The sequence below is a fragment of the Passer montanus genome, unplaced genomic scaffold, assembly GCF_014805655.1.
Source record: "Passer montanus isolate IOZ18808 unplaced genomic scaffold, ASM1480565v1 scaffold10, whole genome shotgun sequence".
Lineage (NCBI taxonomy): Eukaryota > Metazoa > Chordata > Aves > Passeriformes > Passeridae > Passer > Passer montanus.
The window spans coordinates 3020226-3048174 of NW_024356505.1; the positions used below are offsets into that span (position 1 = coordinate 3020226).

The 27949-nt window shown below is 38.7% G+C and overlaps 2 protein-coding genes across 3 annotated transcripts in view; one reads left to right on the plus strand and one right to left on the minus strand.

The window, feature by feature from the left end:
- The window catches only part of CNOT10 (CCR4-NOT transcription complex subunit 10), a 58931-nt gene extending 56833 nt beyond the window's left edge, over window positions 1–2098 (minus strand). The window contains exon 1 of one of the 2 annotated variants that reach the window (XM_039711420.1): window positions 1965–2098. The gene's annotated coding sequence lies outside the window, so the exon portion shown is untranslated. The remainder of the gene's footprint in view (window positions 1–1964) is intronic. The other variant, XM_039711429.1, reaches the window with a different exon arrangement.
- Window positions 1966–27569, plus strand: DYNC1LI1 (dynein cytoplasmic 1 light intermediate chain 1). Its single transcript, XM_039711457.1, has 13 exons — window positions 1966–2428; window positions 2703–2776; window positions 13271–13387; window positions 14892–15122; window positions 18271–18440; window positions 19569–19662; window positions 21290–21425; window positions 21806–21917; window positions 23309–23368; window positions 23495–23539; window positions 24067–24187; window positions 24356–24514; window positions 26616–27569. Exons 1-13 carry the CDS (start codon window positions 1974–1976, stop codon window positions 26723–26725), a joined length of 1884 nt encoding a protein of 627 aa, XP_039567391.1. The 5' UTR covers window positions 1966–1973; the 3' UTR covers window positions 26726–27569.
- Window positions 27570–27949: the final 380 nt, after the last annotated feature.

The following is a 27949-nucleotide window of genomic DNA, read 5'->3' on the forward strand; positions in this document are numbered from 1 at the left end:
AGGAAAACTGCACCATTTTTCTCAACATCAATATGTTTTTACCCCCCAGATAGGAATATTAGCCTCTGTAACAGTAAGAAACCAGGAAAACTGCACCATTTTTCTCAACATCAATATGTTTTTAACTCGGCAAAAAGCACCAGGCTTTTATTTTCTACTACTTTCACATATTTAGATATTACTTCTGTCATCTACATTCTAATTTCAAAAAAGTCCTAGGGTTATACTATTTACATATCTCAACTGAATATAGTTCACATATGACCAATATGACAAGGAACATAATTTACAATAACAAGCAACATAAAGTAGTTTAAAATGCTGCTTACTTTCACTGCCTCTAAGTGAGGTGTTTAAAGCTAATTCATAAAATTTCAGCGATTTTCCCCTTTTAAATAAAGTGTCACAAAAAACCTAAAAATCCACACACCCAGATAAACAGAAATCCATTTCTCATATTATATTAAAAGCAATGTTATCTCTTTTGATTGAAGTAGGTGGCTGAAGTTTGTAGTCTATGAAGTTGTTTCTGTTAGGAAATGTATTCCAGAATCTGTTTGGACTCTTTGTGTGCTTTCCCCTTTCTCTTAGAATATGAACTCAACCTGCAGCTGGGTTGATCTGTTTACTGTCACTGAAAAAACATTCCCATCCCATTCTTTCCAAATCCAAACTTTACCCTTCTTTTCCCCTTACTCTCTGGTCTTTTCTGTTCCCCGTCCTTTGTATTGGCTCTGCTGCTTGTCAAATGCTTTCCACAAGCTGAATCAGCTCATTAAATTAGCAGCATTATTCAGCCATTTCAGTCATCAGTTTTTCTATAAGTCTGTGATTTAAGTCAGCTGACCCAACAGTAATGAAAACCAGAGATAACAGGTGAAGGCAGTTTACAGCAGGCCATAAGGAGGCCTTGCAGGGTCATGCAGAAAGGTTTTTTTCTTGGCAGCTTTTCAGCAGCATTCCTCTGTTCAGTGGTCCCTGTTTACCAGATAATGTATCAACATCAAAACTAGGTGAGTCTTCTGCACCTACATTCTGTCCATGACAAAATACTTCTGACCAATAACTGTGCATCTCTTGTGACAGATACCTCCAATTCAGCATATGTCTACTGCCATTTCACTTATTTTATACCTGAAGTACCTGAAAGAAATACGCTTTCATGAATGGTAACCTACACGTTACAACAGCTGACCACTACTAAAACAACAAACATGTGGAAGAAATGTCTGTATTTTGGGTTGCAAAGCAACAGAGAGCCAACGAGAGAAAGATTGTATTTCTTTCTCTAAGAAAAAGAGATTTTTTTTCCCCCTGTTTCAAAATACTACTTAAAATCAGTGTTTTCCGGGGAGAAAAAAATCACCACAGCAGCAAGAAAAATAAAAGTACAAACTGCTGGCACACCTACTTCGCTAATACAGCCAATAACTTTCCTTGAGAGAAAGACATGGCTAAGAAAAAGAGATTTTTTTTCCCTGTTTCAAAATACTACTTAAAATCAGTGTTTTCCGGGGAGAAAAAAATCACCACAGCAGCAAGAAAAATAAAAGTACAAACTGCTGGCACACCTACTTCGCTAATACAGCCAATAACTTTCCATATACCCGGAGCCTCTGGGAATGTGCATCCTTTGTTTAAAAGGGGGGACACAAGGAAACATCCCCTGCATTAGGCTTTCCCTGAATTCCCCTTAAGGGACAAAACTCACCCATTGAACTTTTACAGAATTTACCACCATTCTTGTGTTACCCTAGGAAACATATAAAGAAAGTTGGCACACTTGCTTGCTTCTTCTGGAACTTCTATCCAAAGCCGAGCTGTTAAAATTATGGTGATGTGACCCGTCTTTTCCGAATTCTCAAGCGATACTCGTGAGGGAAGACCGAGTAACGAGGCCCCTTGGAGAGGACGACCACCCTGTCCTCCCCCACAGGCACATCTTGCCGCTGAGCCGCACTTACTTCTCTTGGATGCGAGGTGCTTCCTGCAGGGCCGGCGCTGCCCGGGGAGCCAGCGGCACGGCGCAGGGCCCTGCCCACGGCAACACCTCGCACGGGGGAGCAGCGCTGAAGGCGGCCGGGCCGAGAGCCGCTCGCTGCTGCGGGACGCGGCCCAGGGGAGCGGCGCTGCCGCTGCCCCCGCCCCGGCCCCGCCCCCCCAACATCCGGGTCCCCGCCGGCGCCGCGGCGCCGCCGCCCGCTCCGCGTCCCGGGGAGGCGGCGGGGCAGGGGAGGGAGGAGGAGGAGGCAGCAGCGAAGATGGCGGCGGCGGTGGGGAGAGCTGGCTCCTTCGGCTCCTCTTCTTCTTCCGGGCTCGGCTCGGCTGCCAGCTTTTCCTCTGCTTCCTCCGCCGCTTCTACGGGCACGGCCAACAACAACAACGCGGAGCTGCGGGCGGGCGATGAGGACGATGGGCAGAACCTCTGGTGAGTGCCCGCCCCGCCCCGCGGACCCGGGCGCGCTGGCCGCCGCCCTCGGGGCGCCTCGGTGCCCTGCGGGGGGCGAGGGGAAGGGGGCTGGATAATCTCCCCGCCCCCGCTGGCGCTCAGTGCCTCTCAGTCACTGAGCTTGGGGGGCACCTCCCCTTGGCGGTGGCAGCTCCTGCCCTGCCCCCCCCCCCCCATCCCCAGGAGATGGCGAGGGTGGGGACCGGGAGGAAGGGGAGACCCTTCCCTAAGCGTTGTCGTCTTTCCGTGCCAGGTCCTGCATCCTCAGCGAGGTGTCCACGCGCTCCCGCTCTAAGCTGCCTTCGGGGAAGAACGTCCTCCTGCTGGGTGAGGAAAGCATCCTGATCCCTCTGCCTTCCCCTCCGCACACTGACTGAGGAAAGCATCCCCATCCTGCTCCCATCCCCGCCGCACGCAGGCTGGCTCCTGAGGCCTCTCCTGGGTGCCTGGAGCTTCCCTTGTTCAGCGCCCTAAGGGGGGGGGGGGGGGGGGGGTGGCAAGGCGCCGTCTTAACCCTCTGCTTCCTCCCTGGCATGGCTTTGCTTCATTTCGGAGCTTGTCCACAGATGCTTTAGATACGCCCCTCATCGTAGGTACCTCGCCATAATACCTCAGTGTCCTTTCCCCGCCCGGCTCCGTCGGCGGGGATGGCTCGCACGGGGGGCTGTTATTGTCTCTCCCCCGTGAGCGGTGCCCTCGGGGGGCGGGCGGCTCCGAGCCGGGCCGGCCGTGCCGCTTGCCGTGTGTCATGCGGACACAAAAACCGCTTCCGTGGCCCGAGCGGCATCAATGACGGCGCTGCCGGAGGGCGGGGAGGGCCCGGGGAGGGCCGTGCGGGCTCTGCCCTGCCCTGCCCTGCCCTGCCCACTCGCTGCCGCCCCGGGATCTCCACCCAGGGCCTTAGTCCAGCCTGGCCCTCGGCAAGGTGAGAGGTACGGAAGGGGACTTTGATAGGGTGGTAATGAGACACCCAGCTGCAATTCATGAAGGAAAATGATACGTCAAAATTAAAAGCTTCATGGAGGAGGGAGAGAAATGGATGCTCTCAAGTGTATGTGTATGAATAATTATTAGTACTATTCTTAGTGTGGTGTGTTTTTTGTTATTTTGTTTTGTTTTTTCCTGAAAGACTATTAAATACTGTTACCAGTAGACAACATAATGAGTCCAGGTGTATGGATTTATAACTAGGTGCTTCTTCCACTCCTTTTGCCAACCTCCCTGTCCCCAGAAAGAACAGTGTTAATATTTGGAAACAGGCTTAAAACTCAGTAAAGATATTCTCTGTGCACACTATGATTCTGCGTAGTCTTGTGGCTTATACTCTCTTGGGGTTCTTTGAGTTAGGCTTTTTTTTTCCCCTCTATAATCCTAAAGCAATCACTGTGATCCTTTTCTTCCTGTTTTGATAAGCTGAGTGGTTACTTAAAACTGAGAAGGAGACTGAGGCGAAGACTGTACAAGGATGATAGCATGGTCTTCTGAAGCTCTTACAAGACTTACTACCCTTTAGTTTGTTGCTTTGTATGTTATGTAATTAAGTAGGATATTGAGATTGGAAGTTGCAGTGATATTAAACAAAGAAAATATTTCATAACGATTGACAGCTTTTTATGTGACACTTTGAACCTAAATTGGATGATTGTACTTGCTGAAGTTGGAAGATTCTCTTCAAGCTGTGATCCTTGTCAAGAAGATTACACTTGTTTGTTTTTCCTCTCTCTTTGTAGTCAGGTAATCCTTAGTGCTCAGTAACTGGAGGATTCTTCCTTCAGAGCTAGGAAGGATATCATAAATTGTTTCCAAATGCTCATTTAGTTTGTGCTATACAACCTGTTGTATGTAAATTTTCTTTCTTACCATTTATCTAGAGCTTATAGGATGGCTTAATGTAATGCCTTTTTTCCTTTATTTGACTGATGCAATTTTTTGGAAAATGTACAGATCTATATAGAAGAAATTCTAATTCTTGCTTAGAAATTGTGTTTTCTGGGAATGCCTTGATCCAAGAGGGGGTTAAAAACCTCCACATTTGGCAGGTATTTAGAAAAAAGATTATCAGATCTGAGGACTGGCTAGAGAAGACCATGGCCGTGTTTTTCATGAGAATACCTGATCTTTGTTGTTCACTTGCAAGTCATGATGCTTCTCCTGAAGCACACCATCACAGGAAAAGGAGAGGTCTTATTATGTATTCTGTATGGGACAGATTCAGTATGTGAATCTGTTTGGATTCTTGAACTGTGTTTACAGTTTCTCTGTTATCAAATATTTCCTCTATGTTCAAGCTTTGTTCCTTTAGATAGTTTTGTAGTAACTTCTGTTACTAATACAGAGCACTTCCTGGCATGATTATTTTCAGTTTCTTTATACTTTCAGTACTTTTGAGGAAAAGGTGTAAAGCTGATCAGCATCTTGATAATTTTCAGCCACTTTGTGGCAGGTGAATATTTACTGTATAAACAGTCATATTGGTCAAAACTTGCCAGATGAAATATTAGTAGTAACAAATGAGTTCTTATTTTAAGTACAAACTGCATTAAAAAAGTCCCTTAAACCTCCAACATCTCATGGCCCCACCCTGAAACACCAACTGGAAAAACCCACCATGTAGTGTTCTTTTGTTTGCTGGGACAGGTTTTCTAATTTGCCTACAGCGTTTTTATTTTTCAAACAGTGCATATAGTTGTATGCCTAGTTGTTCTGGGAACCTGTCTGTGTCTGGCATGCTAATTCTGCTATTTCAGTATTTATTTTTAGCTGTGTTAACATCTCATTTTTAGGAACCTGGAAAGCAGTTGGAGTTATCTAACTAAAAGAGACTGGAATGCCAAATGTTAATCTCTAGATATGGCACATAGTTTTGTGAAGTGAAGGTTAACAAATAATGTTGGTAATCATTTGCTCAAAATCAGCCCAAAATTAGTTGACTTACAGTTTTACTTCTCCAAAGTTGTTCCACTTGTAGACATATTTTCAATAACTATTTTTCATTAAAGTTTAAACTCTGATTGGCACCACATGTGGCATGAAAGCTTCTCATCTTTCTGTGCTTGTATGAACAAATAATAAAAGTGCAAACTTTTGTAAACTTTACTGTAAGTCCCTTATGCTCTGATTCCTAGGTAGTTTTGTCATAGTGGCCATAGCTACCTCATTTAGCAAACTATACTAGCAGAAAATGTAAAATGTCCATGCTTTCTTAAGGAAATTGAGTGCTCTCATTCACGTTTCTAGTTACTTTTTGTAGATAGCCAAAGCAGTGGTTTTGTTGCTCTTGCTTCATTTTTTCCCCATTTTTCTTCTTCTCCTGGAGTCTTTTGCTCACTTGTAGGTAGTTGATCACAGGAGATGATTTTTGTGATGAGAAAACTGATGCTTATAACTGGCAGCTCTCGTGTTCATTCCCTTTCTGATATATCAGCAAGTGGAGGAGAGGAGAGCAGCTGACAACTCACCATTGCAAATTGAATGGAATCCATAGTGCTGTAGAATGTGTGAAGGCTTGGATTCAGAGACCTGAACAAGAATTTATCCAGTAAATTGCTGCATGCATTCAAGCAGTAATGTTCAAAGTCATTCCAGGATGCAGCAGAACACAGGCTTCCAGCTGGCAAGTGAATTGAATAGTTGTTTTCTATCTGCCTTTCATACATTCCTCTGTCTCTGAAGCACAGTATATTCTCTGCCTGAAATTTTAACAATATCAAGCCATCCAGTGACACCCATGTGCCTGACTCTCTGTGTCTGTATTGCACCATGCTTCTACTGAATCACTAGTGGGCTTGGGTTTTTATGTATTTTACTCAACCTGATGATAAAAGCTTTGAGTTTAATGGGCAGTGAGACTTCAACTGCCTCATGTCCACATTTTCTCTTTACCCCAGACATCTCACTTCCCAGGGCTAGGCCTGTTTGCTTGAATCTTGGAGCTCTGCTCCTGTCCAGTGGCTGTAGGAATGCTTGGAAATAAGCATAATTCACAGCTAATTTCCAGGTACACATTTCTGTGTGTACACATACCATTTTCTGCAATAACAGCCGTTCCTAATATATCTTCAAGAGCAGGTTTAGCTTGCTACTTTCTTCTAGTGGACCTGTGGAATATGAAGAACTTGAAAATGAAGTTTTAATACAGGAAATTTTCATGAGGCTATAAAATCTGCTTACTCAAATTTGTACTCAACACTATAAAAATTGGTTTTCCTTTTATTTTTCCCTTTTCAAAAAGCTGACTGCTTCATTGTTTTCATTTAATAATTGAAACTGATAAAATACTGCTTGTTCATACTGTCCATATTATTAATCTCAAGTATTTTAAATTCCCTAGTGCTGCAGAAGTTAACTCAGAGGGTTTCTTTTTATCCTCTTCTTGCAACTAATTCACCTTCTGCAGGCAATGAAAGCCTTGCAAATGTAGTCAGATTGTGTTTAGGTCAGCAGAGTTATGCTTCTAAAGTGTCAGTTGTTTGATGGGGCATTGACCTAGATAAAATTCTAATTGCTTGTTTTGTAGCAACATTTTTTTAGAATTAAGTAGTACTTCTTTGTTGTGTCCTTCTGCTATAATACCCTTCCAAAAATCCAGAATTAAAAGGATGTTGTGTAGTAGAAGTCACTTAGAACAGCATGGAAAGTTCTGAAATTCTTGAATTGCACTTATTTTAGTTTGTCTCCTTGGTGTCAGAGGTGCTGCTGGTTACTGGATCTGTCTCAGAAATAGCTCCAAAGGTGAAGAACAGTGAAACAAATTGTGCTTCTGTGTTCTCCAGGCAGGTTAGTGGCAGGAGTACCAATAAAGGTGTCCCATGGATAGTAACATGGGATTATTCTATTTTGGTAGTGAACCTGGATAAAATACACTAGACAACTTCCTGCTATGTTAAAGGAGAAGGACTGGGTTAGGAATGGAAGCTGTTCATAGTCACTGTAGAATTCTCTGTGTGTCTCTCTGAGCACAGGTAACACCATTGCTGCTGTACCTGTTTCCACGGCCAGCCCATGTATTCTTGTGGTGCAGGACATGGCAAAAGACTTGCTGGAAGAGTTGTCTGCAATCTTTTTCTGTCATGTTGAAAGGCTGAAGTGTAATTAAGGTGCTTCTCAGAAAAGTTATTTAATTTTTCAGTGTCACAAATATACTGAGTGAATGGTATGTGAGGGGAAAGACTTATCTGACAGAGTAAAATAAACTTGGAGAAGGAGACAATTTTTATTCAATAAGCAAATGAAAATTTAGTGACAAGTTATTTGTAAACTTGTTATGGCCTACTTATTGTGAACTTCCATGTTGGTTTGAGAGATTGTAGAGAAGGCTCTCATCACCAAAATGAATTTTTTGTTTAATTCTCTAAAGCAAACTAAATTTGGCTTACTCTGATTATTTTGGTCTTGTTCTGTAAAATACTTTCTTCAATTAGTATAGAATGTATAAACAAACCTCTTTCACTAATATGCAGCTGTAGAAAAGGCAGTTATTAGCTTGTGACAAGTATTTTATCTTGAAAATAGCTATAGTGCACATGTGCTTGATTCTAGTAGGAAGAAAATCATTATGTCTCTACACCACTGTGCTGGGATTCAGGCGTTCCACATGGTGTGGAACAGGGATTGCTCTGGGGTTCTGGGAAGGCATCTTAGCCCCATTCAATAACTCATGTTTGGACTACTTGATGGCTTTGTTCTATCATATTTAAACATGATAGATTTTTTCTTATTAATAAAAATATTCAATATTTTATGCTACAGATATTGGATGTTCTGAATTTTTCTACCCACAAGCTTTCTTTTGCATTGTAAAAAGTATAAAGCTGATTCATCAAAGTATGCTTGGGGGTCTGGGGTGTGCAGATGATCATGGGGACCATTACTTCTAGTTTTGTTTGGTATTGTTTGAACATGGGGTTTTTTTTTAAGACATGAGTTGTAGAATTCCCATATCAAGCTGAAGTTTAATTGATGGGTTTAAAAGCAAACAAAAAACTTCCTTCAAGGAACCACTAGGATTATAGACTACAAACAAGTAAGGCATCCAGGGTTTTTCAAAGAGCTGTTGGGAAAAAATCACAGTCCTGGATTGAAGAGGGGCATGCTACCAATAGTGATGACACAAAAGAAGTATTCACTTCTTGCTTCTTTGCCTTGACATATTTTAAACACACTGGACATTTTACAATGGAGAGATAATTTAAACAAAGTCAAAGCTCATGTCTGTCCTGGAGATGATGCATTGATTGCTCTTCCATGTCAGATTTCTGTAAGAAATGTCTTGTTGTAGGACCAGTGAAATTCTACTTCTGCTTTCATTTGCTAAACTGAAGAAAGTGTGGAAATAGCATGAGTAGTAAATATTTTGAATTTGAAAATGTTAATTGAAAGTTTGAAGAAGTTCTTTAATGGAGAGCCTAAGTCCTCTCTGATGTCATAGCTTATGGCTGAATAGTTGGTGTAGCAGGACACAGATAAGTGCCTGTTTGCCTGCACTCACAGGATGAGATTCATTCACCTCATTGCCCACCCTTCCTGTCTGGGGGGACCATTCTGCTAAATTCTGTGTTACGGCAAGACATTTAGTGATACTTGGTTTTCTGCTCAGCAAACATGGTTTTTGCCTGGAGTAGTGAGAAGGGAGGAGGCTGGGAAGTGTTTGTGTTGTTGCAGTTTCCTATATGTTTGGGGGCAGCAGCAAGAAGGATGTTTTTAAAATCTGTTTTGTGAACAGAGTAGCACCTTGGACAGAGGAGCTTTCACAGCCCCATACTGGAGCTCTTCAGAGGAATGAGGTAGTAGAAGTGTGCAGATAAAAATGTGACAGCATTTGTTTAATTGAGTATAAGACTTTCCATTTTGTTAACAAGACAGTGAAATACTGTGTGTAAGCAGATTGGTTTGGCTTTGTTTCAGCTGCTTCCTAGCCTGACTTCTGTGCAAAATTAAATCTGTTGTTTTTCTTTTACTTGTATTCAGCTTTGCATAGCACCGCTTGCTAGAAACATCAATTCTGTTTCCTCACTGTTGTATTAATGTGTGAGTGCAGTTTGGTATAGTGGAGAATTTTTGTTCTTTAGTATTTACTCTGCAAAAAGAGACCTTTTTATCTTATTTGTAAAAGAAGGATGCAAAATCTACCTGATTTTTATTCTACCTTGAAATTCTGTATCAAAACTGCTATGTCAGAAATGTTTTGCTCTGTGAGCTTATGCATGGAAGTCAGTTGTTAATTTAGTTATCTTATAGTTAAAAATAAAGAATAAGTACAGGATTTTCCAAAATTCTGAAATGCAAGATGACAGTAATTATTCTTGAAGGTGCATAAGGCTCTGTTTTCCATATTGCTCCAGTAGCACTTTAAAAAAAATTGTTTCATAGTATTCATAGGCAGTGATGTGCATGCATTATCAATTAAACTTCCAACAGCTAATAGACTTCAATTTCCTCACATATGTTACCCTCTCCTCTGAGGGAGAGAGAAGATTCTGTACATAGTAAAGGCATTACAATAAAATGTTTGAGTTTCAAGAAGTCTTAAAAGTTGGCACTTAGAATTAATTTGATATCGAGATTTCTGAAAACTACTTAGGAGTTTTAGATAAATACTGGTTTAAGATTTTCTGTTATGATATTGTTGCTGAAGAGTAGCTACAAAGCAAAAATCTGCTGCTGCTCTTTCCTCTTTCCTGGTATATTTTCAAAGTGTGTTGACTTATCAAGTGTTTTTAGTGAAGACTAAGTTGGGAAAAAATAATAACAAGGATAAAAATACATTTGCAGTTGTTATGATTTCAAAAGGTATATACAACCTCTTGGTCTATACTATGCATAGAAAGTAGAAGTAGATGGAACCTCAAGTCTTAGCGTGTTGGGTTTCACTAATGTGGGGTTGGACTAGCTGGCCTTTGCAGGTCCCTTCCAACCCAAACCATTCTGTTATGATTCTGTGTTCTCTTTTCCTCACCTTTATGATCAATTGTTTGGGCAAAAAGGATGAAGTCCTTGTGTCATAAATGATGGTCCTGTTTTTACTTCCTCACAGCATTTAAATAAAACTGACTCTAATTTGGTTTAAATGTGTCAAGAACTCTGGATCTCCTATGGGGTAGGGTACATTTTACTAGGCAGCTATTTTGTACCCTTGCAAGTGGGTCATCCTGTTTGTAAACTGGTTGGTTTATGTATTACTAACTTCAGACTTCACTGATGCATCATTCTGGCTTTGCCTCGTGAAAGATGAGTGCTGCTCTCTTCATGCAGTAACTTGTACAGCACTGTTATGTGTGTCAGTGATCCACCTGCCTGGTTTTGATGTTTTGAAATGGGTGAATATTTGCTAAGGACAAGAGAATAGACAGGCTTTCTCATGGATTAAATTCAAGTAGTTCTGTGATTGAAGGCTAAAATAACTGCTGTTTGTGCATATGTGTCCAGAGGTACTAATTTTACATCAAATCAATTTGTCTTGTGCTGTACTGGTAAAATTTCTTTCAGTATAGAGGGGAAAATAAAATTCCAGTTCTTATTTTGCCATAAGGTATTAATTTAACAGTATTGAACTCCAGTTTATTTTAGGCATTTGGAAATACAAGGTTGGAGAGAAATTGCATAACACAGAGCCATGACAAGTAAGGGGCTTGTGGGAAGTATATTTCAAGTTTGCCTATGTTGCTTAGCATGAGCACTTTGTAACAATAGTTGTCTAGATATTATCATCTATAGAAGTATGGGTTAATTTAGACTGTTTAAGTGCATCTTTTATCAGGTGCAGAACCTTTTACAACCGCAGGTGTTTCTTAGACTTGTTGCAGCTACTTTAAGAACTGGTAGATATGCACAGGAAATAGTGAAGTTTCCCAAATTCAAGCAGGTTGAAATCTTTATTGTCACCTGTGTGAATCAAACTCTAGTATGCAAAAGAACTTAGCTGGAAGTGATCTGTTCTGAAAAACTCAGAAAGCTCTTAAGTGCAACCCCTCATTAAAAGGAATAACAAATTTTGATTTGTCTTACCTGTTGAGCCTTCTGCTGGCACGCATTAATTGAAGCTACCAATTCAGAAAGGTAAAATAGCTCAATGAATCATACAGACATTGTAGGCAAAGTTTAAAGCAGCTTCATAACTTGTCAGAGCAGCAGTGAATAAAGTCTTCTCTGTTATTCATAGATGACAACTTTAAGAAGCTTGGATAAGTACAGAGGTGAGGGCAGAGGAGGAATTGTAATTCATCTATGGTGATGAAGCTTGAACTCTTCACTTTTTCATCAGAATTATTTAAAAGATATTCTTACAAGAGGAAAAGCTTGATGTATGACTAGAAAGTAGCACTGCTTTTAAATGGTTATTTAAAACTAGCTGTAATTGTTTGCTCAGGTACATCTTGATTTAATACAGGAGCTCACAAATGAACCCTTAAATTGTGGAAGAGTTAAAGGGATACAACGTAATTTTTCATTTAGCTTGTCTATATTTAACTAGCCTTCAGACTTCAATTCTGATCTCATTTCTCTCTCTTTCTCAAAATATATTTAATTTAAAATACATTCATTCCATTGAATAAAATCCCCACGGCACTTTAGACTAAGTCTTATGTTTTCCAGTATTAGTGAAATATTAAAATAAAGCTATCCTCTAAATTGAAGACTTAGTGTGGCAATCTCAGGGATGTTATGTTAAGCAAATTCAAAATCAGTCCATCAAAGTATGATATCTCTGTTCTTTACAGTGGTTGTAGATATAGTGTGTTTAGTAGCCATAGTGACATCTGTAAGAGCATGGTCAGTTCTCTGTAAAAGGAAAATGTCATTATGTTTAGTAGTGAAAGTTACTGCCCTTGAACTTTTTTGTTATGTGATTAAAAGCATGTGTTTAGACTCTCCCTCTATAGGAGAGACTTGGGAAAAAAAAAGTTCTGTTTAACACAAAATTAATGAAGTACTTCTTAGGGACCTGGGATTAACCTTAATTTTATAAGCTGTGAGTGAGTTTCAAGAGTTTTGTAATGTCTGTTACATACTCATCAGTCTGCAGATTAGAGAAAAAAGGCAAACTGGCAAACCCCTGCTTTGTATCCAAATTCAGTTTGATTACTCTTTTGAAGTGGAAAAAATGCACGTGAAGTTTTCCAGTTCTGAGACCTAGGACTACAAATGAAGTTTTCAAGAAGGGTCTCTGGCAGTACTTGTGGTGTTTACATTGTGCATCTGCTGTAAGGTTCAGTGGTTGTACAAGCTCCTTTTGGAGGGGAGAGAACAGGAGTGAATGGATCTGGATTGCATATTTGTCTCTGTGCTATCCAAACACACACACATGTATTGTAAGGCAGTGGGCTTACTATTTGTCACTTCTTTTTAAGGTTTCTTGAGACCTGTAACAGAGAAAATATTCAAATAAACCAATTCATAAAAGCTGAGGTAACAGATTTGTCTTATTCAGTGTGCGTTTGAAATGAGAAAGTTCTGAACTGTAAGAGGAGCTTACTGTGAATTAAACTCTACTTCAGAAAAATTTTGTTACTACTTAGGTTGTAGCTGAAAGACTGAAATTGTTTGAGGTGTTTAGCTACTCCTCAGCATATCCTTTTAAAGATGGCTATAAGAGTCTATTTTGGTAGCATTGCTGGTGGCATAATTGTATTTATCAATAAGTAGAAATAATATTTGAAGCTGAAACATGCACTTAGATGGATGATTTGGGCAAAACCTGCTGTGTTTCAAAACTCCAATGAGCTCAGTCACCCTGTTAGGATATGGTTTTCTTCTTGCCCCAGGTGTTTTTTAATATGTAACTGTGATTAAAGACTCAGTGGTATCTTACTTCTGTCTCTCCAGGTGAAGATGGAGCAGGTAAAACTAGCTTAATAGGAAAAATTCAAGGCATAGAGGAGTACAAAAAAGGAAGAGGAATGGAGTATTTGTATTTAAATGTTCATGATGAAGACCGCGATGGTGAGTCTGTATTTGTAACAATATCTTAAACCAGTTTGAAAGCAATGGTTCAGTAGTGTGATATTTGAAATGACATTGGGATGTTTTTTGTGTCTTTATAGTATGCAGGAATGCAGCTTATGCCAGAAGTAATTTGTATCATAAAGAATTTTGTCTGTATAATTTCTTCGGTAGATACTGGGAATGACCACATAAGTGGTAGAGGAGGACAGGGACCTGTCAAAAGAAAAAGCTAAGAGGAAAAGACCAGGGAAGCAGACTTAGCTGCAGCATTCTGAATAGATGTGTATTCCTCAGGCCTAGAGGAGGAGGTGCCCAGGCTTCTATCTTCTATTTCAATTGCTGTGGCAAGTAGTTATCCAGAACAGACAGAGAAACCTTTGTCTTGCTGGCATACAATCTGCAAGACTACTGTCATCGACTGATGGGTAGGAAATTGTGCACAATCTCCTAAAGGAGATTTAAAAAACAAACAAGAAAACCCAAAAACTTGGTGAAGGTATGGTTTGAAAGGAAAAAGTATGTTTAAGATCCTGTCTAATATCCCAGTACCTGGAGTTATAGGATGTGAATAAAGATATACTGAAAGCTTTGGAGAAAAATGGGAACTCTTGTGTATATTATTTTAAAAAATCCCAAACATATTGAAGGAGAACTAGAAGAAGTTGGTCCCTTTTTTTTTTTCTGAAATCACCTGCTTTACTGAATTCATGTCTGGGTATTGGTCTCAAAGATGGCTTGGAACCAGATTTAAGAAGGTTGGGAGTTTACTTTACATGTCTTCCTCAAAACTTCTGTAACAGGTAATAAAAAGTTACCTGTAAGGAAATGTAATTACATGAAGACAACTAATTTAGAATCAACGTCTCTTCTTTTACTGCACAAGCGTTTGTGAATTTGTAGTATTGTGGTATTTTTGGGGGGAAAAACAGTGGGATGGTTTATTTGTATTGTGATTGTCCTTTTGCAAATTGATAGAGTAAACTATCTATTAAGTCAAACTCAATAATGAAACACTTACAGTTCTTCAGGTTTTTTGAGTGGCTGAGGTACATTCTATACTCTAAGAGTTAGCCAAGCATGTCAGATGGAGTTTAGAAGGGGAGATGGCAATCCTTGAGAGCTGAGCAGGCCAACGGCTGCAAAAAGTGACTGAGTTCACCCACTTCTTCTCTTTGAAATTGCATCTTGAAGAAAACATTTTTCTACTCAAAAATGGTGAACAACTATTTTGAAAATGTTGAATGCTTTCTCTGGATCCTCCCCTTCGGATAATGTATTTAAGATCTTCAGTTATCAGCCATTAAACATCAGGGTTTGAAAGGCAAGGAGCTTGTCTCCCCACAAGCTGCAGATTGCTGTGTCATTATCTGTGTGCAATGGACTGATAAAACATCATCTGATTTCTTCCTTGTATTTTTTATGTCCAAAGACCATTCAATAGCCATTATGTAGTGGTGTGTTTCAAGTAATTCTCATTAAATGTTTGTCTTTTTTTTTGTAGACCAAACAAGATGTAATGTATGGATTTTGGATGGTGACCTGTATCACAAAGGTCTTCTTAAATTTGCAATGGAGGCAAGCTCTCTAAAGGACACTCTAGTTATGTTGGTAGTAGACATGTCTAGACCTTGGACTGCACTGGATTCTTTACAAAAATGGGCAAGTGTTGTAAGAGAACATATTGACAAATTAAAAATTCCTCCTGAAGAAATGAAAGAAATGGAGCAAAAATGTGAGTACTCTGCAAATACATGGGAATCCATTTAAATATGCTTAATGCTTTCTGCACCATTTAATCTCTCCACTGCAGTCTTTTTCATTCTTTGGAAGTGTAATTTAAAATTAGAACTTACCAAGCAAGTCTAGCCTCAGATAAGTCTCAAGTAGCTATGTGAACAGTACTAGTACTTCTTTCTAACAGAATAACAATGTAGGGGGAAAAAAAATCAGAATGAGCACAGCTGAAATTACAGTCTCGCTTTTTATGTATTTTTCTAGGTAACATTCACCAAGCAAAAAAAAATTTCTAAGCATTCAATTTTTCATTTATTTGTTTAAAGACAGATCACTACATCAGCTTCTTAACTGTTCCTGTAGTTAGCCAGTTAGAGAAGCTGGGACATGATCTGTACCTACCAAAAGTGTAAATTTTGAGAGGATTCATGGCAGCATGGCCATGTTTGGGCCCTTTCCACTTGAAGAGTTTTATTGTACTTTTATTGATGTTAACAGAGCTATGTGTTTGTTGCTCTGTCAGTGTCTTGTCTTTTTAGTTTTAAACATGCAGAACACAAAGGGTTTCTTAAACTGGCTGACTGAACTCACATTATAACTGCATATTACTTTTGAGCAGCCCTTTGCATTTCTCTTCGGGTAGTAGAATTTGAGTCTTTCCCATTCATCTCTTGGTGAATTACTACAAGGAAGACATTTGAGAGAGCTGTGTGTTGAGATCAAATAGCATGATTAAGCTTTCTTTTTAAGTCTGGAGTTGCACTCTAACTGGTACATTCTTAAGCAGTGAGTGCTTATGCTAATTTAGAAATGGAGGTTGTAGCTGTGCTGTGATGAGGTGAAATGTAAGGTGACAGTTGTAGATACTCTGGAATGGTATGGGGAATATTAGTTGTTCTGTTTGTTCCTTTAAGAGAGAGATTCTTCTAAGGGAAGTATCATCCTTGAGAATTATATCTTCCACAAGAAGTTGTTTAGAGAAGCTGAGCTCTCTTGGATGTGTTTTTTGGTTTGATTTTGGATGTTAGTGCATGTGTATTAAACATCCCCTCAAACACTTCCAGGATAGCATTTTACTGGATGAAAGTATGGATACAGTATCTGTATTATCAAAGGTATATAGCTGATAGTTTTGCTTCTTTACAGACTGAGTGAACAGAATAGAGAAACTGTACAAAATCCAGAAAATATAAGCAATGAAATGAGTCAAGAAAAAAAAATGCTACTCCATTTAGTTTTGTCTGTTTTGGTTTTCTATCATCTGGTCTAATTCTTACAGATATAAGTAGTCTGAACATTGTGTATAACAGAGGCCCTGGACACAATCCAGATGTGACTGGAAGCTGGTTTTTGTTTTGATCCTGTTGTGAAGTGACTTCATGCATTGCTAGGCGGGCAGGAGCTTGACACTGCCAAAAAGGAGGGAGGGAACATTGCTTGCCTGGCTTTTGGCTGTGGGATCCCACTAGATTCCTGTGTCAGTCTCAGTGCTCCTGAGAGCTGATTTAACTTGCTACCAGGACTGAAATCTACTGAGGGTTTGTGTGTGTAGTTTTCTGGAGGCACGCTCGTGTGTTTGTCTTCATTTCTAGCAGCTTAACTCCACTCCAAGACAGACCCTGCAAGGAGTAGAACTGATACAGAAAGGCATTTGTGGATACATAGCAGCAGTGTGTGAGGGGTTGAAATAGCTCTTCCTCTTCACTGAATTAATCCGTGTTTAATGAAATTGTGTTTCTACGGAAGACCTGAGGTAGTATTCCACAGTTTTGGAGCTGTGATATACTAAATAAATCCTCCTTTTTACTGCTTTCCCTACTTACATAAAGATCAGTGTGATCACACATTGGGAATTTTAAGATCCACTGGAGGATTTATGCAATTATACTAGGACAGGATATTATACAGGAAAGACACTGTAGAGTGACTGGCATTCTCATTGTGGTGAGAACTCAGGGTTTCAGATACATTCAGTTAATCTAAGAAGCTCTTTGGAGCAGACTTGAATTAGCAGCATTCCCTAAATTAGAGCCTGAGTTGACAGTTTGAGATGATAACCTGTGCATGTGCTTTTTGTTATTGTGAGCTCCAAGATCCACAGAAAAATTGAATAATCTTCACCTAATATAATTTTTCCTCTAGGGTGTCGAAATAAGTTTTACTCTGTAAATTGCACAGATGCTTTTCTAGGTATGAACTCAGAGGGCTTTGGTCAGTTTAGTGATGGTGGCAGTGGATTAACACAGAAGTGAGGATGTTCTGCTGTAGTTCACTGCATGATGCAGCTGAGCTGCCTTGCTGCCTGCCTTCTTGTGCTGAATCAGGATGTGCTACTCGTGGAATAGTAGGCAGTGCTTTGGTTTGGTTTGGTAGAGCCTTTTTTCTGCTGTGTGGAACAGGACATGTGATGTGAAAAATACAGACATTTTATGCCTCACATGGCATCCCTGACTGTAATTAGAGGCTTGGGCGTGTGCAGTAGAACATGACAAGGACTTGCAACAAGAATTAGGACAAAGGAAAGTTAGAGTGTAACTTACCCTGCTTGCTACATTTTAAAGTAATATCTGATAATTTTAAAGCATACCAAATGTTTAATATGCTATTAAGTAATTATAAAGCTAGTTAAAACTAGTGTTTATGTATTCTATTATTTTTTGTTTGTACTACTATTGAGTCACTGTACAGAAAGTGAAGTGTGGACAAAGAGTCTGTAGGTAAAACCTGGTATACAGTAGCAGCTAAGTAGTTTGTGTGAGGCTTAATTCTGTTTATTCTGACAAAGTGTTCCATTAACCTTGCCAAGAAGAATGGAAGGAAACTTATGTCCTTTAGGAAGCAGATCAAACAGTAATCCTTAGTAGCAACTGCCTAGTGGTTTCACAATGATAAAAAAATGTGATTTCATGTTGTCCTTATGGGCAGTTTTATCTGATCATGTTCTTCTGGCTGCTGATCCAGCAGATCTCAGACTTGCTGGTTCTCCCTTGTGCTGCACAGAGCCAGCAGCCAGCCAGAACTGGGTGCGTGCTCTGTTTTTTCAACACCAAGATGCAGAAGTACAGTGCTAGAGATCAATGGCAGTGGAAATCATTGTTGAAATGATGAAGCAGCTGATGTTTTAATGTAACTTTTTTTACTTTCAGTGGTAAGAGACTTCCAGGAGTATATAGAACCAGGCGAGGATTTTCCAGCTTCTCCACAGAGAAGAAATACTTCATTACAGGAAGACAAAGATGACAGTGTGATTTTACCCCTGGGTGCAGATACACTAACATGTAACTTAGGCATTCCAGTAGTAGTAGTTTGTACAAAGGTTTGTTTCATGTTTTAGGTTTTTGCATATTTTATTGAAGTAACTCTTGTGGATTGGGGTGGGAAGCACATGGTTATTAAGTTATTATGAATACCTCACTTAAGAACTCCTTAAAAGTGTTTAATATTGAAGGTTGGCTATCTTCTGGAACCCATGATTTAATGTTATTTTGGAATTACCTTTTCCTTTAGTTCTACCAATTTTCAAAGAATTGAGAAATACCTCAGACCTAGTTTTGCTCACAGAAATGAGCTAGTCAGTAAGCAACAAGAATTCCCCTTGATTTCCACAGTCCTCCATATTCTGAAAATAGTGGGTTTTCCTAATATTTCTGATATTTTTCTGAAGATAAACTTCTTTGAGAGTTGTAGTTAGTGAAGCACTGCACTTTTAACTTTTCTCAGTTCTTAGGGTGTTTATGTGATCTGTTTTGGTTTCTGTTAGATATGTAACCATATTAAAGAAAACAATGGTGTGGTTCTCCTGTGGCTATTTTTTATCTGGTTTTGTTGGTTTATCCCCCCCAGCTCCTCAGTTCTCATTGGCATTAAGCATACTGCTTCTGCAGCCTCTGCTGGCCCCCAAGGAAGGCATAAACCTTTTGATGCATATGCTGTTCCTTCTCTGGAAGGCTAACCCTCTCATTTGAGCAGCATTTTTTTTCCCACCTGCTAGTTTCCTTCTGTTCTTTTCTCCACCCCCACACCTTTTTTCTTTTTCTGCTTCCATGTTCCTTGCTTTTGCCTCTGTTTGCAAAGAGCTAGTTAGTAACTGGATTTTAAAACACTGTCTTTTAATGCCACAGTGGTAAAAAATGGTGATATAATTTAGTGGTAAGTTTGCAACAGAGATTTTAAATGTGCATTGGAGTGGGGAGGGAGAGTGAATGAAAAGTTGCAGTCACTTGAATTCTCAAGTTATGCTGACTCCATATACATCCAGTTATATATTATTAAAACCAAAAAGGTTCAATTGGGCTTTGAAACTATTTTAGCAGGTTTTTGTTTTCCTCTGCCCTGCCCCACCCCACTCCATCTCCCTTTCCCCTTGTGAACTGGATGTGTAGCAGCACTGCTATTTTAGCAGATGACTGAAAGCAGTGTATTAATTTTGTGTTTATTTTGACAGTGTGATGCCATCAGTGTTCTGGAAAAAGAGCATGACTACAGAGATGAACACTTCGACTTCATTCAGTCACATATCAGACGGTTTTGCTTACAATGTATCCTTTAACACATCACAAAGATGATATAATTACTTAAGTCAATGTTTATATTAATTATGACAAGCTTAAAAGAATATTTGTGTCTGCACCAAAGTAGGATGCAGCTCTTTTACTGTAGCTTGCAGTCTGCTTCAGCTACCCCTGTGGGCACATTGAATTAAATTTTTCAGTTTTCTTGTATCTTTTTTTTACAGACCTACTAGAGCTTCTAGTATGTCCCCTTACATGAATTTCCTTATTGCCTCCATTTCCATATTTAGGAAATCAGTTCTCAGAACAGCATATCTTAGCTGACAAGCTCTCAAAAATAACAACAAGACAATTCAGTTAAGTATGATCTTGCTCCACATGCACATAAGGCATGTTATTAATTTTGTCCAAAATATGCAGTCTGCGCCATGTTCAGTAATTCTACAGGATGAGGGTAGGATAGAAGGAAAGAAGTGTGAATTGCTGTAGGCAAGATCCACTGACTTTCCTTGTATTGGTACAGAGACAATGCACAGAAGTTGTGCAATTATTATTTTTACAGTTCCTTTTTTTAGAAGAAGTGTATAAAATACTGTCTAGGGTTGTTTAGTCTGTTGGACATGCTGAGATCTGGATTATAGATGCCAGTAACATGCCTACATGGTGTCATCATTTGTGCTGTGGTGAAGAGAAGTTTAAATGCTACTGAAAGGACAGCAGGCGATGAATGGAAAAATTAGTTCAAGAGCCAGAGACTTCAGTTGAAATGGCACTTCCTTCAAAGGGCTTCCAAGACCTAATTTTTCAAGATGGAATTATGTAGTAACTCTTGTGTGTGGCGGAAGAATATAAAATAGTAGGGATTGGCCTCCATAATTGCATATGCCATGTACAACTTAAAATTCCATTCTAAATTTCACAGAATAGGAATCTCACCCCATTATATAAGTTTCTTCTAGGATTTGAATTGCAGGCATGTAGAAATAAATTAGGTAATTTGGTATTTTTATAATCCCAAAGAAAAAATTACTTGTTTATTAATCTTCAGTGCATATAATGTATAACTTGATAGCAAACCATGCTAGAATACTAAGCACTCTCTTGGTCTCTTAGTAACTGATACATAGTAAACTAATTTGCCTTCATTTCCTTTAAAAGCAGATCACTGTATAATGTAAGAGTTGTTCCCCTAATTAAAAAAACCCAGATGGGAAAGTGGAAAATCTTTGGCATTTTGGAAGCTGCTAGTGTTAGTGCTGCAGTGATTGCAGGGTGGGATAATGAGAACATATAAGGATATGGCATGAGAATTTTTGTTCACTAAATTGATTCACTACAATGCCTGGTTTTAAAGGCATTGTGGTGAAACCATTGGTACTGGGGGGCTTTGAAAGTGAGAAGAGCCTCTATTTTACATGAAAATCAATAGCTGGGCTGGCCTAAAACAAATGCAGGAAAAAAGAAAGATTTATTTTAATTACTTAATAGCTTGTTTCAGAATGAAATGTTGGAAGTTACTTGACCTGTTTTGCTTTGGTTTTGTAGTCCTTTTCAAAATTCTACAAAGTAGCTGACTCTTTTTTGGTAGTTTAAAGGTTACTTCATTTTCTTTTACTAGCCACTAAACTGAGTTTTCTTTAACATGTTTATTCAGATGGGGCAGCACTTATTTACACCTCAGTAAAAGAAAACAAAAACATTGATTTAGTGTATAAATATATAGTCCAGAAGTTGTATGGATTTCCTTTCAATGTTCCAGCTGTTGTTGTGGAAAAAGATGCAGTATTTATGTAAGTTACCTGCACTATTTTATGTTTGACTACAAAATGTATCTGTGCAATACTGTAAAGCAGCATTTAGAGTCTTTTTTGGTTTATGCTTTTTAAAGTTCCATGTTACATTCTCATGAGTTGGAATTTGGTGAGGGCCAGTGGATGAAGATTACGAACACTCACTGCTCCAAAGGGAAATGTTAAGCCCAGAGATTTTCCTCTTCTCTGTTGTGTTTAATCAGTCTCTACCTACTTGTTGGTACTGATCAGTAACCAGCTTGCATAGGAGAATGGCCACTGACAACTTTGCTGGCCCTCAGTTGGGTGCAGGTCAGGAGCGCCTGCAAGAATAGACTGAAGTAGCAATTGAATTTTAAGCCAAATAATCCTTTCTCTAGTCCTGCAGGTTGGGATAATGACAAGAAGATAGGAATATTGCATGAGAACTTCCAGACACTAAAAGCAGATGACAATTTTGAAGATATCATAACAAAACCACCAGTCAGAAAGGTACACTGAGATGTCTTTGCATTTAACTGCTTTGCTATTTATTTGCCTGCAGTTTTTTTCTCTTTCATTGAGACTATGCTTCCAGCTTATCAAAAGTGTGGTGTACTATGGGGGGGTGGGGTGGTGTTCTTATTTTGTTCTTGAAGTTGCTCTTTAGTTAACAAAAAAGATCATGATGTGTTTTTGTTCTGCATAGCTCTTCTACACCTTTTGTTCTTCCACATTTACATTGTTTAAGACTACAAATACACTTGTTTTGCTTTTAAGGCATATTTGGTATTGAAAAGCCTAAACATGATTGACCTGTTTCTCAGGTTGAGCTGTTTTTTTTTAAGAACATTTAATTTTGCTCTGAATTGTTTATAACTTCATAATACTTTGTTTCTTTTGGAGTATTTAAAATAAGAAAGCTTGAGACAGTACAATGGAAAATATACTGAATATACATAGAAGCTGTTTGCACATGTTTAATTTTGATTTTACACTATCTAGCAAAAGGCCTTGATAGAACGACCTGTAAACATATGTGAGGTTGTTGAACAAAATGCCTGCAGCAGTGGACTCCCATGCACTCAGAGGTTATTGAAGGCAAATATTTCTATGGCTTTTTTCTAAGAAAGCTAAGGTTTTGTGACTGATCTTATTTTCAAGTGGGAATTATTTTAATGGAGAAAACTAATACTATGTCCTTTCTGAAATCTTTAGGGAAAATGTTAAGGCATTTTAAATAGGTAGCCAAGGAAAATACAACTGACAATGTTTCCTTTTGCATGGTTATAAACTTCAGGTTTGGATTATAAATTTTGATACAGATATTTGCCATGCTTGCTTGGGCAAAATTTTTGATGAGCTTATCTGGGGGGAGATTGCTTGCAATTTGATGCATAGAACTGGGATCTGAGATGTCTGTGTCCACTTCCTGCACCAGTGTGATGCAGCACAGGTGAAGAGTCATGTGTGCCATACTTACCTATAAAGCAGTACTGACAGGAGGCCTCAATAAATTACAGAGACAATGGGCATGATGCAGAGTGTGTGCATCCATGAACGTTTCTTACTTCTCCTGAGACCCCTGAATATGCCTTGTAACCATTTACTTAATTCCTTTTTACTGAACAATTAAATGAGCTTTTTAGTGGGTCTTTCTACAAATGTATCTACAGCTTTATGCCTAACAGGTCAAAGGAGTTAATGATAATTCTATTTCACTTCTAATTAACTTCGTCTAATGGAATCATGAGGCAGCGGTCTTAAATATGAAAAATGTGATATGCAGCAATCATAGTGTTTTAGACATGTACTTCATTATTGAATGTTTTGGTCATATTCACCAGCAGATAAAAAACCCCCTTTCTTTTAGTCAAATTTATGGTCATGTTTTTGTATTGCAGTTTGTTCATGAAAAAGAAATTGTAGCAGAGGATGACCAAGTGTTTCTTATGAAGCAGCAGGTAATTTTCTGTCTATAAAACAAGCAACAAGAGTTTCGTTTAACAACATTCCCAATACAAATTTGGGATTGTATTCTTAGTCACTGTAATATCTAACACTTCATGTGTATGTTTGTTATTTTGCAGTCACAGTTGGCTAAACAACCACCTACTGCTGCAGGAAGGCCAGTGGTTAGTAGCAAAAATTTTAAATATCATCACATGGAAATCATTAAATTTTATATATTTAGAGGGTTACTTTTATCTGCACTGTCAAATATTGTTTGATCTAACTGTTTTTAACTTCATAGTATTTAAAGGCTCACAGTGCTCTCAAGTTATGACACTCCACAGTGAGTCACGACAACTTGTATTGACAGCAAGGGCTGAAGGTCCTGGCTTTCCTTTTTGTATTTTAGAGTGCATTTATGCCCGGAGGCATGTGGATTTTCAGGCTTCTCATGGGGATGAAATTAAAATCTTCTCTTGTGCTTTAGTTACACCAAAGTTAATAGTTTTAACAATGTTTTGTGAGTGTGAAAAGACTTGTACACAATCAGCAAAATCTAATCCTGTGTCATTTCGATTGCGTGAGATACTACATTTAAAATACAAAAGCTTAGGAGGTGTGAGAAATAACAAAATGCTTCATTTAATCTATTCTTACACTTCAGGTCTGTTGTTCTGTTGTTTTTTGGTTTTGTTTTTTTTTTAAATAGGATGCCTCACCAAGAGTTCCTGGTGGATCTCCTAGGACACCAAATAGATCTGTAACATCGAATGTTGCCAGTGTTACACCTATCCCCACTGGGTCAAAAAAGATTGATCCCAATATGAAAGGTACTTTTCCTTGTGAGGGCACAAATGCAACTGGAGAAGCAAAATAATTGCTTTGCCTGCTTGCTTTAATGTGCTTATTTAGATTTATTAACACACTAAATCAGCATTTACTTAGAAAATCTGTGTTGGTTTTGTGTTGTGGTTTTTCTTTCCTTGTTCCCCTTGTAGCTGGAGCTACATCTGAAGGAGTCCTGGCTAACTTCTTCAATAGTCTCCTGAGCAAGAAAACTGGTTCTCCTGGTGGCGCTGGTGGTGTTGGTGGCAGTCCAGGGGGAGGTGGCACTGGAGGTGCTGGCAGCAACTTACCACCATCAGCAAAAAAGTCAGGTATGATTAATGACATTAAAGATTGACTCAATCTAAATTGAGTGATGGATTGTTCCTGTTAGTATAGTTTATCAAAAGTATAAATACTACTATATTTAACTGAATGTTACATATATGTATATGCTTTTATATTCTATGTGCCTTTTTGCTTGTGTTTTCACAGCACTTTAGTATTGCCTTTTTGTGGCTCTCAGAGGAGCAAAGAAAAAATCTTCGTGTAGTTGTTTAAGCATGAATTGTGTCTACATCAGTTCCCCATTTTTTCCTTTTGTTTCCACCATTCCAATGAAATCACTTCTGCCATAAGCCTCTTCTAGTCTTAATTAAATAGGTTAGGGCTGTATTTTTTAAGCTGATTCTTTTTGACAATACTGTCACTATTAAAATAGCTTTAAATTTTCTTTCTCTAGAGTTCTAGTTCTGATGTGATAAGCACTTTGAGTTTGGTGACAGCCTATAAAAATACTTGCATGTTTTCTTTTGACAGCTGTTTATGTATGAGGCAATTAATAATTATTGTTAATCTAGAAATGTTTAATAGTGACTGTGCTAAAGCTAGATGCAGGACTACATTGTCATTTCTTGCTATTCCAATTAAAAATGTTTCTGTATTACCTAAGATCATGTGTACACAGACACCTTCCCTCCCTGCTTCCCCAGAGGTTATTAATGCTGCACTTAGGGGAAAATGCTGGTCTTTCATCGGTACCTCACACTTCCCAGTAACATTTTCTGTAAATTAACCCTGAATTTTTTTTTCACACTTCCCATCTCTAAGTGCAAAACTCAGTGGGCTAAGCAAAGTTTGAGTGCTTCCTAATGTGCTGTAGGCAAAGTCAGCAGTGCCAGTTTGAACAGCATATGGAGATTGTTCAAACAAATGCAGCTGACGCAATATGAGGCACAGAGAGCACCCACTGAAAAATCCTGTGGGGAGTGGCTGGCAGCAGGTTTGGATGATGCCAAGCAAACAGGCAGCACTCCAGAAAAGTGTTCTGTCTGGGGCTGTGGCAGAAACTTCAAGGACAAAATTTCATTATTAAGGAGCAAAACAGTTCTCAGATATTTCCTTCTATGCAACAAATAAAGGGTTAGGGTTATAGCCAGTTTAACATCAGAAATTACTATGTTTTCAAGGAATTACCATAAATATGAACAAATTTGGCTTAGATGTGGCCTCTTCACCTTTCTCAGTGTTTGCTGTCTGTATTTAGTGTCTGTTAAGACAGTAGTTCAGGATTTGAGAATTACTTTTTCCTCAGCAGCTTTGGGAAATTCCTCTGCTTAGTAGTTAGAATGTTAGTTGCTTTGATTCTAATACAGTATTATCTTTTGTTAAATAATTTGAAGAGCAGCAAAGTACATCTGGCCAAAATTACCTTTATGGATAGTTTCTGTTAATTTGCATCTTCAGAAAGAATGCTGGGACACTGCTACACTGCACATGTGTCAGAACATTCTTTTGCAGATGCTGTGCACTCTTGTCATAGGGTTGGAGTCCTAATACTGCACTGCCTTTTCCCATGTTGTCTCCTTCATTCTTGCTATAGAACATTGTGGGATAGAAACCTAGACTGAGGAGTAGGAATTAAAAGAGTGGGGGGAAATGGGGTGTTTTGAGCTTAAATTAGGCTAGAATGTGGCTGCACAAATGTTTGTGCCAGTTCAAGTTAGGGAGGAGATAAGTGGGTGAGGAGAGAAAGGGATTTGCCATCTGCAGGTCTGTGTGCACCCATGAGCACTGGTGTCAGGTTTATGCTGATCAAGTACACAAGTCTGGCTTTGCTGGACTTGGTGAAAGCCCTGATTTTTACATTCACCATTATTTCAAATACAAAATTATACAGAAAATTGTGTAGAAGCAGTCATAACTGCTAGTCTTAATAGTCTTCTGTATTTTATACTCTAACTCTTCAGAAATATGAAAGGATATGACTTTCTCTCTCCTGTTTCCTTTCTGTTTCTTTTGGGGTTTGGCCTTATGCCTTAATTGTGCACCTAAAGCATGCAGTAACAATTACTAGGATTTTTCTGATTTGAGAGTTGAAGGTACCATAGGCTTTTCATAAACATGACTGAATCATACACATTTTTTTTGTAGGTCAGAAGCCAGTTTTAACAGATGTTCAGGCAGAATTGGACAGAATTTCACGAAAACCTGAAATGGTCTCTCCATCATCTACATCTCCCACAGAAGGTGAAGCATCTTGAAGACACCAAATAAAACCAATTGTTCAGTTTTCTGGGATAATTCAAACTTGCCTCTGCCTCTTCCTTCAGTGACTGGAACTAAAGAACTGAAATATCTTTCAGAACACAAACCATTGATGTCTGTCTTTCTTTTTTATGTGTTGCCCAGCTTTACAAAAGGGAGCTGTACAGATGGAAAACAGTTATCACATTGTGTAGGAGCACTACTCACAGTGCAAAAACAGTAAATTAATTTTTTTCTGGGTTTTTGTTGAAAAGTCAGTGTAATTCTGTAAAATTGCAAGTATGTCCACTTAAGTGATAGGGGTTGCTTAGAGCAGGAAAACTGATACACACCACAGGCACTTAATTTATATTGATTTCCCAATCTGTTAGGTAAGTTTAATACTATCTTAAATAGATTAACCTCTACATGAGAGAACTACTGCTAGTTTTTGAAAGAGAAAAATTAATTGCACAAATATATAATAGCAACAAACTCCAGTTATACTTAAACACGTCATTGGGAATATGGTTAAAAAAATCTGTTTCATCTCCACTGAAGTTTACACTGCATTCAAAAACCCATGCAAAAATTCATTCTAGGTATAAGACTAAATTAGTGGCCGGGTTGTTTTTTTGTTTATTCTTCTTTGATTAATTGCAGACACTGAATAAAAGATGTATAAAGAAAAAGCAGAGGTTAAATGTACAGAATATCAGTATCCAGATTTGTCTATATATATATGGCTCAGCCTTAATGTCCCCCACTATGTTTCCCACACTACTTATGGTTTAAAATTGGTCATCAAAACTGTAATCAGTTAATAAAGTATTCTCTGCATTCAAATTTAAATAACTTTCATTGAAGCCATGGTGTTCTTGTTCATTTACAGTTACATCTAAGGATGTGGTGTAAAACATGCTTTTATATTTTTACTTCTCAGTGAATAACATCAGTGGCAGATATTTAAACATCCTTAAAGCGTTGTTTCTGGAAGGAAGGGGATAAATCTGCAGTGTTTGCTCCTAGGAGTGAAACTAGCTTATCTGACTTGGGTGGTTTGTGCTGCAGTGTTTTCAGAGCACACTCATTAGACTAAGGATATTGCTGCTGGCTGCAGTGTGTTGTCTAAGTAGTAGTTGACTGAGGTTAGGACTTTACTTAAGCTCTCAGTACACAAATGTTGAGCATCACTTTTTCCTCTGTGAAATTTGTGGTTACTTTCTACTTAGAGCCTCAGA

Coding starts and splice junctions, on each gene's coding strand:
- DYNC1LI1 (XM_039711457.1), top strand. CDS start 1,974: ATGCGAGGTGCTTCCTGCAGGGCCGGCGCTGCCCGGGGAGCCAGCGGC. Junction 13,388..14,891: donor TCATGATGAAGACCGCGATG/GTGAGTCTGTAT, acceptor TTTTTTTTGTAG/ACCAAACAAGATGTAATGTA. Junction 24,188..24,355: donor GATTGATCCCAATATGAAAG/GTACTTTTCCTT, acceptor TTCCCCTTGTAG/CTGGAGCTACATCTGAAGGA.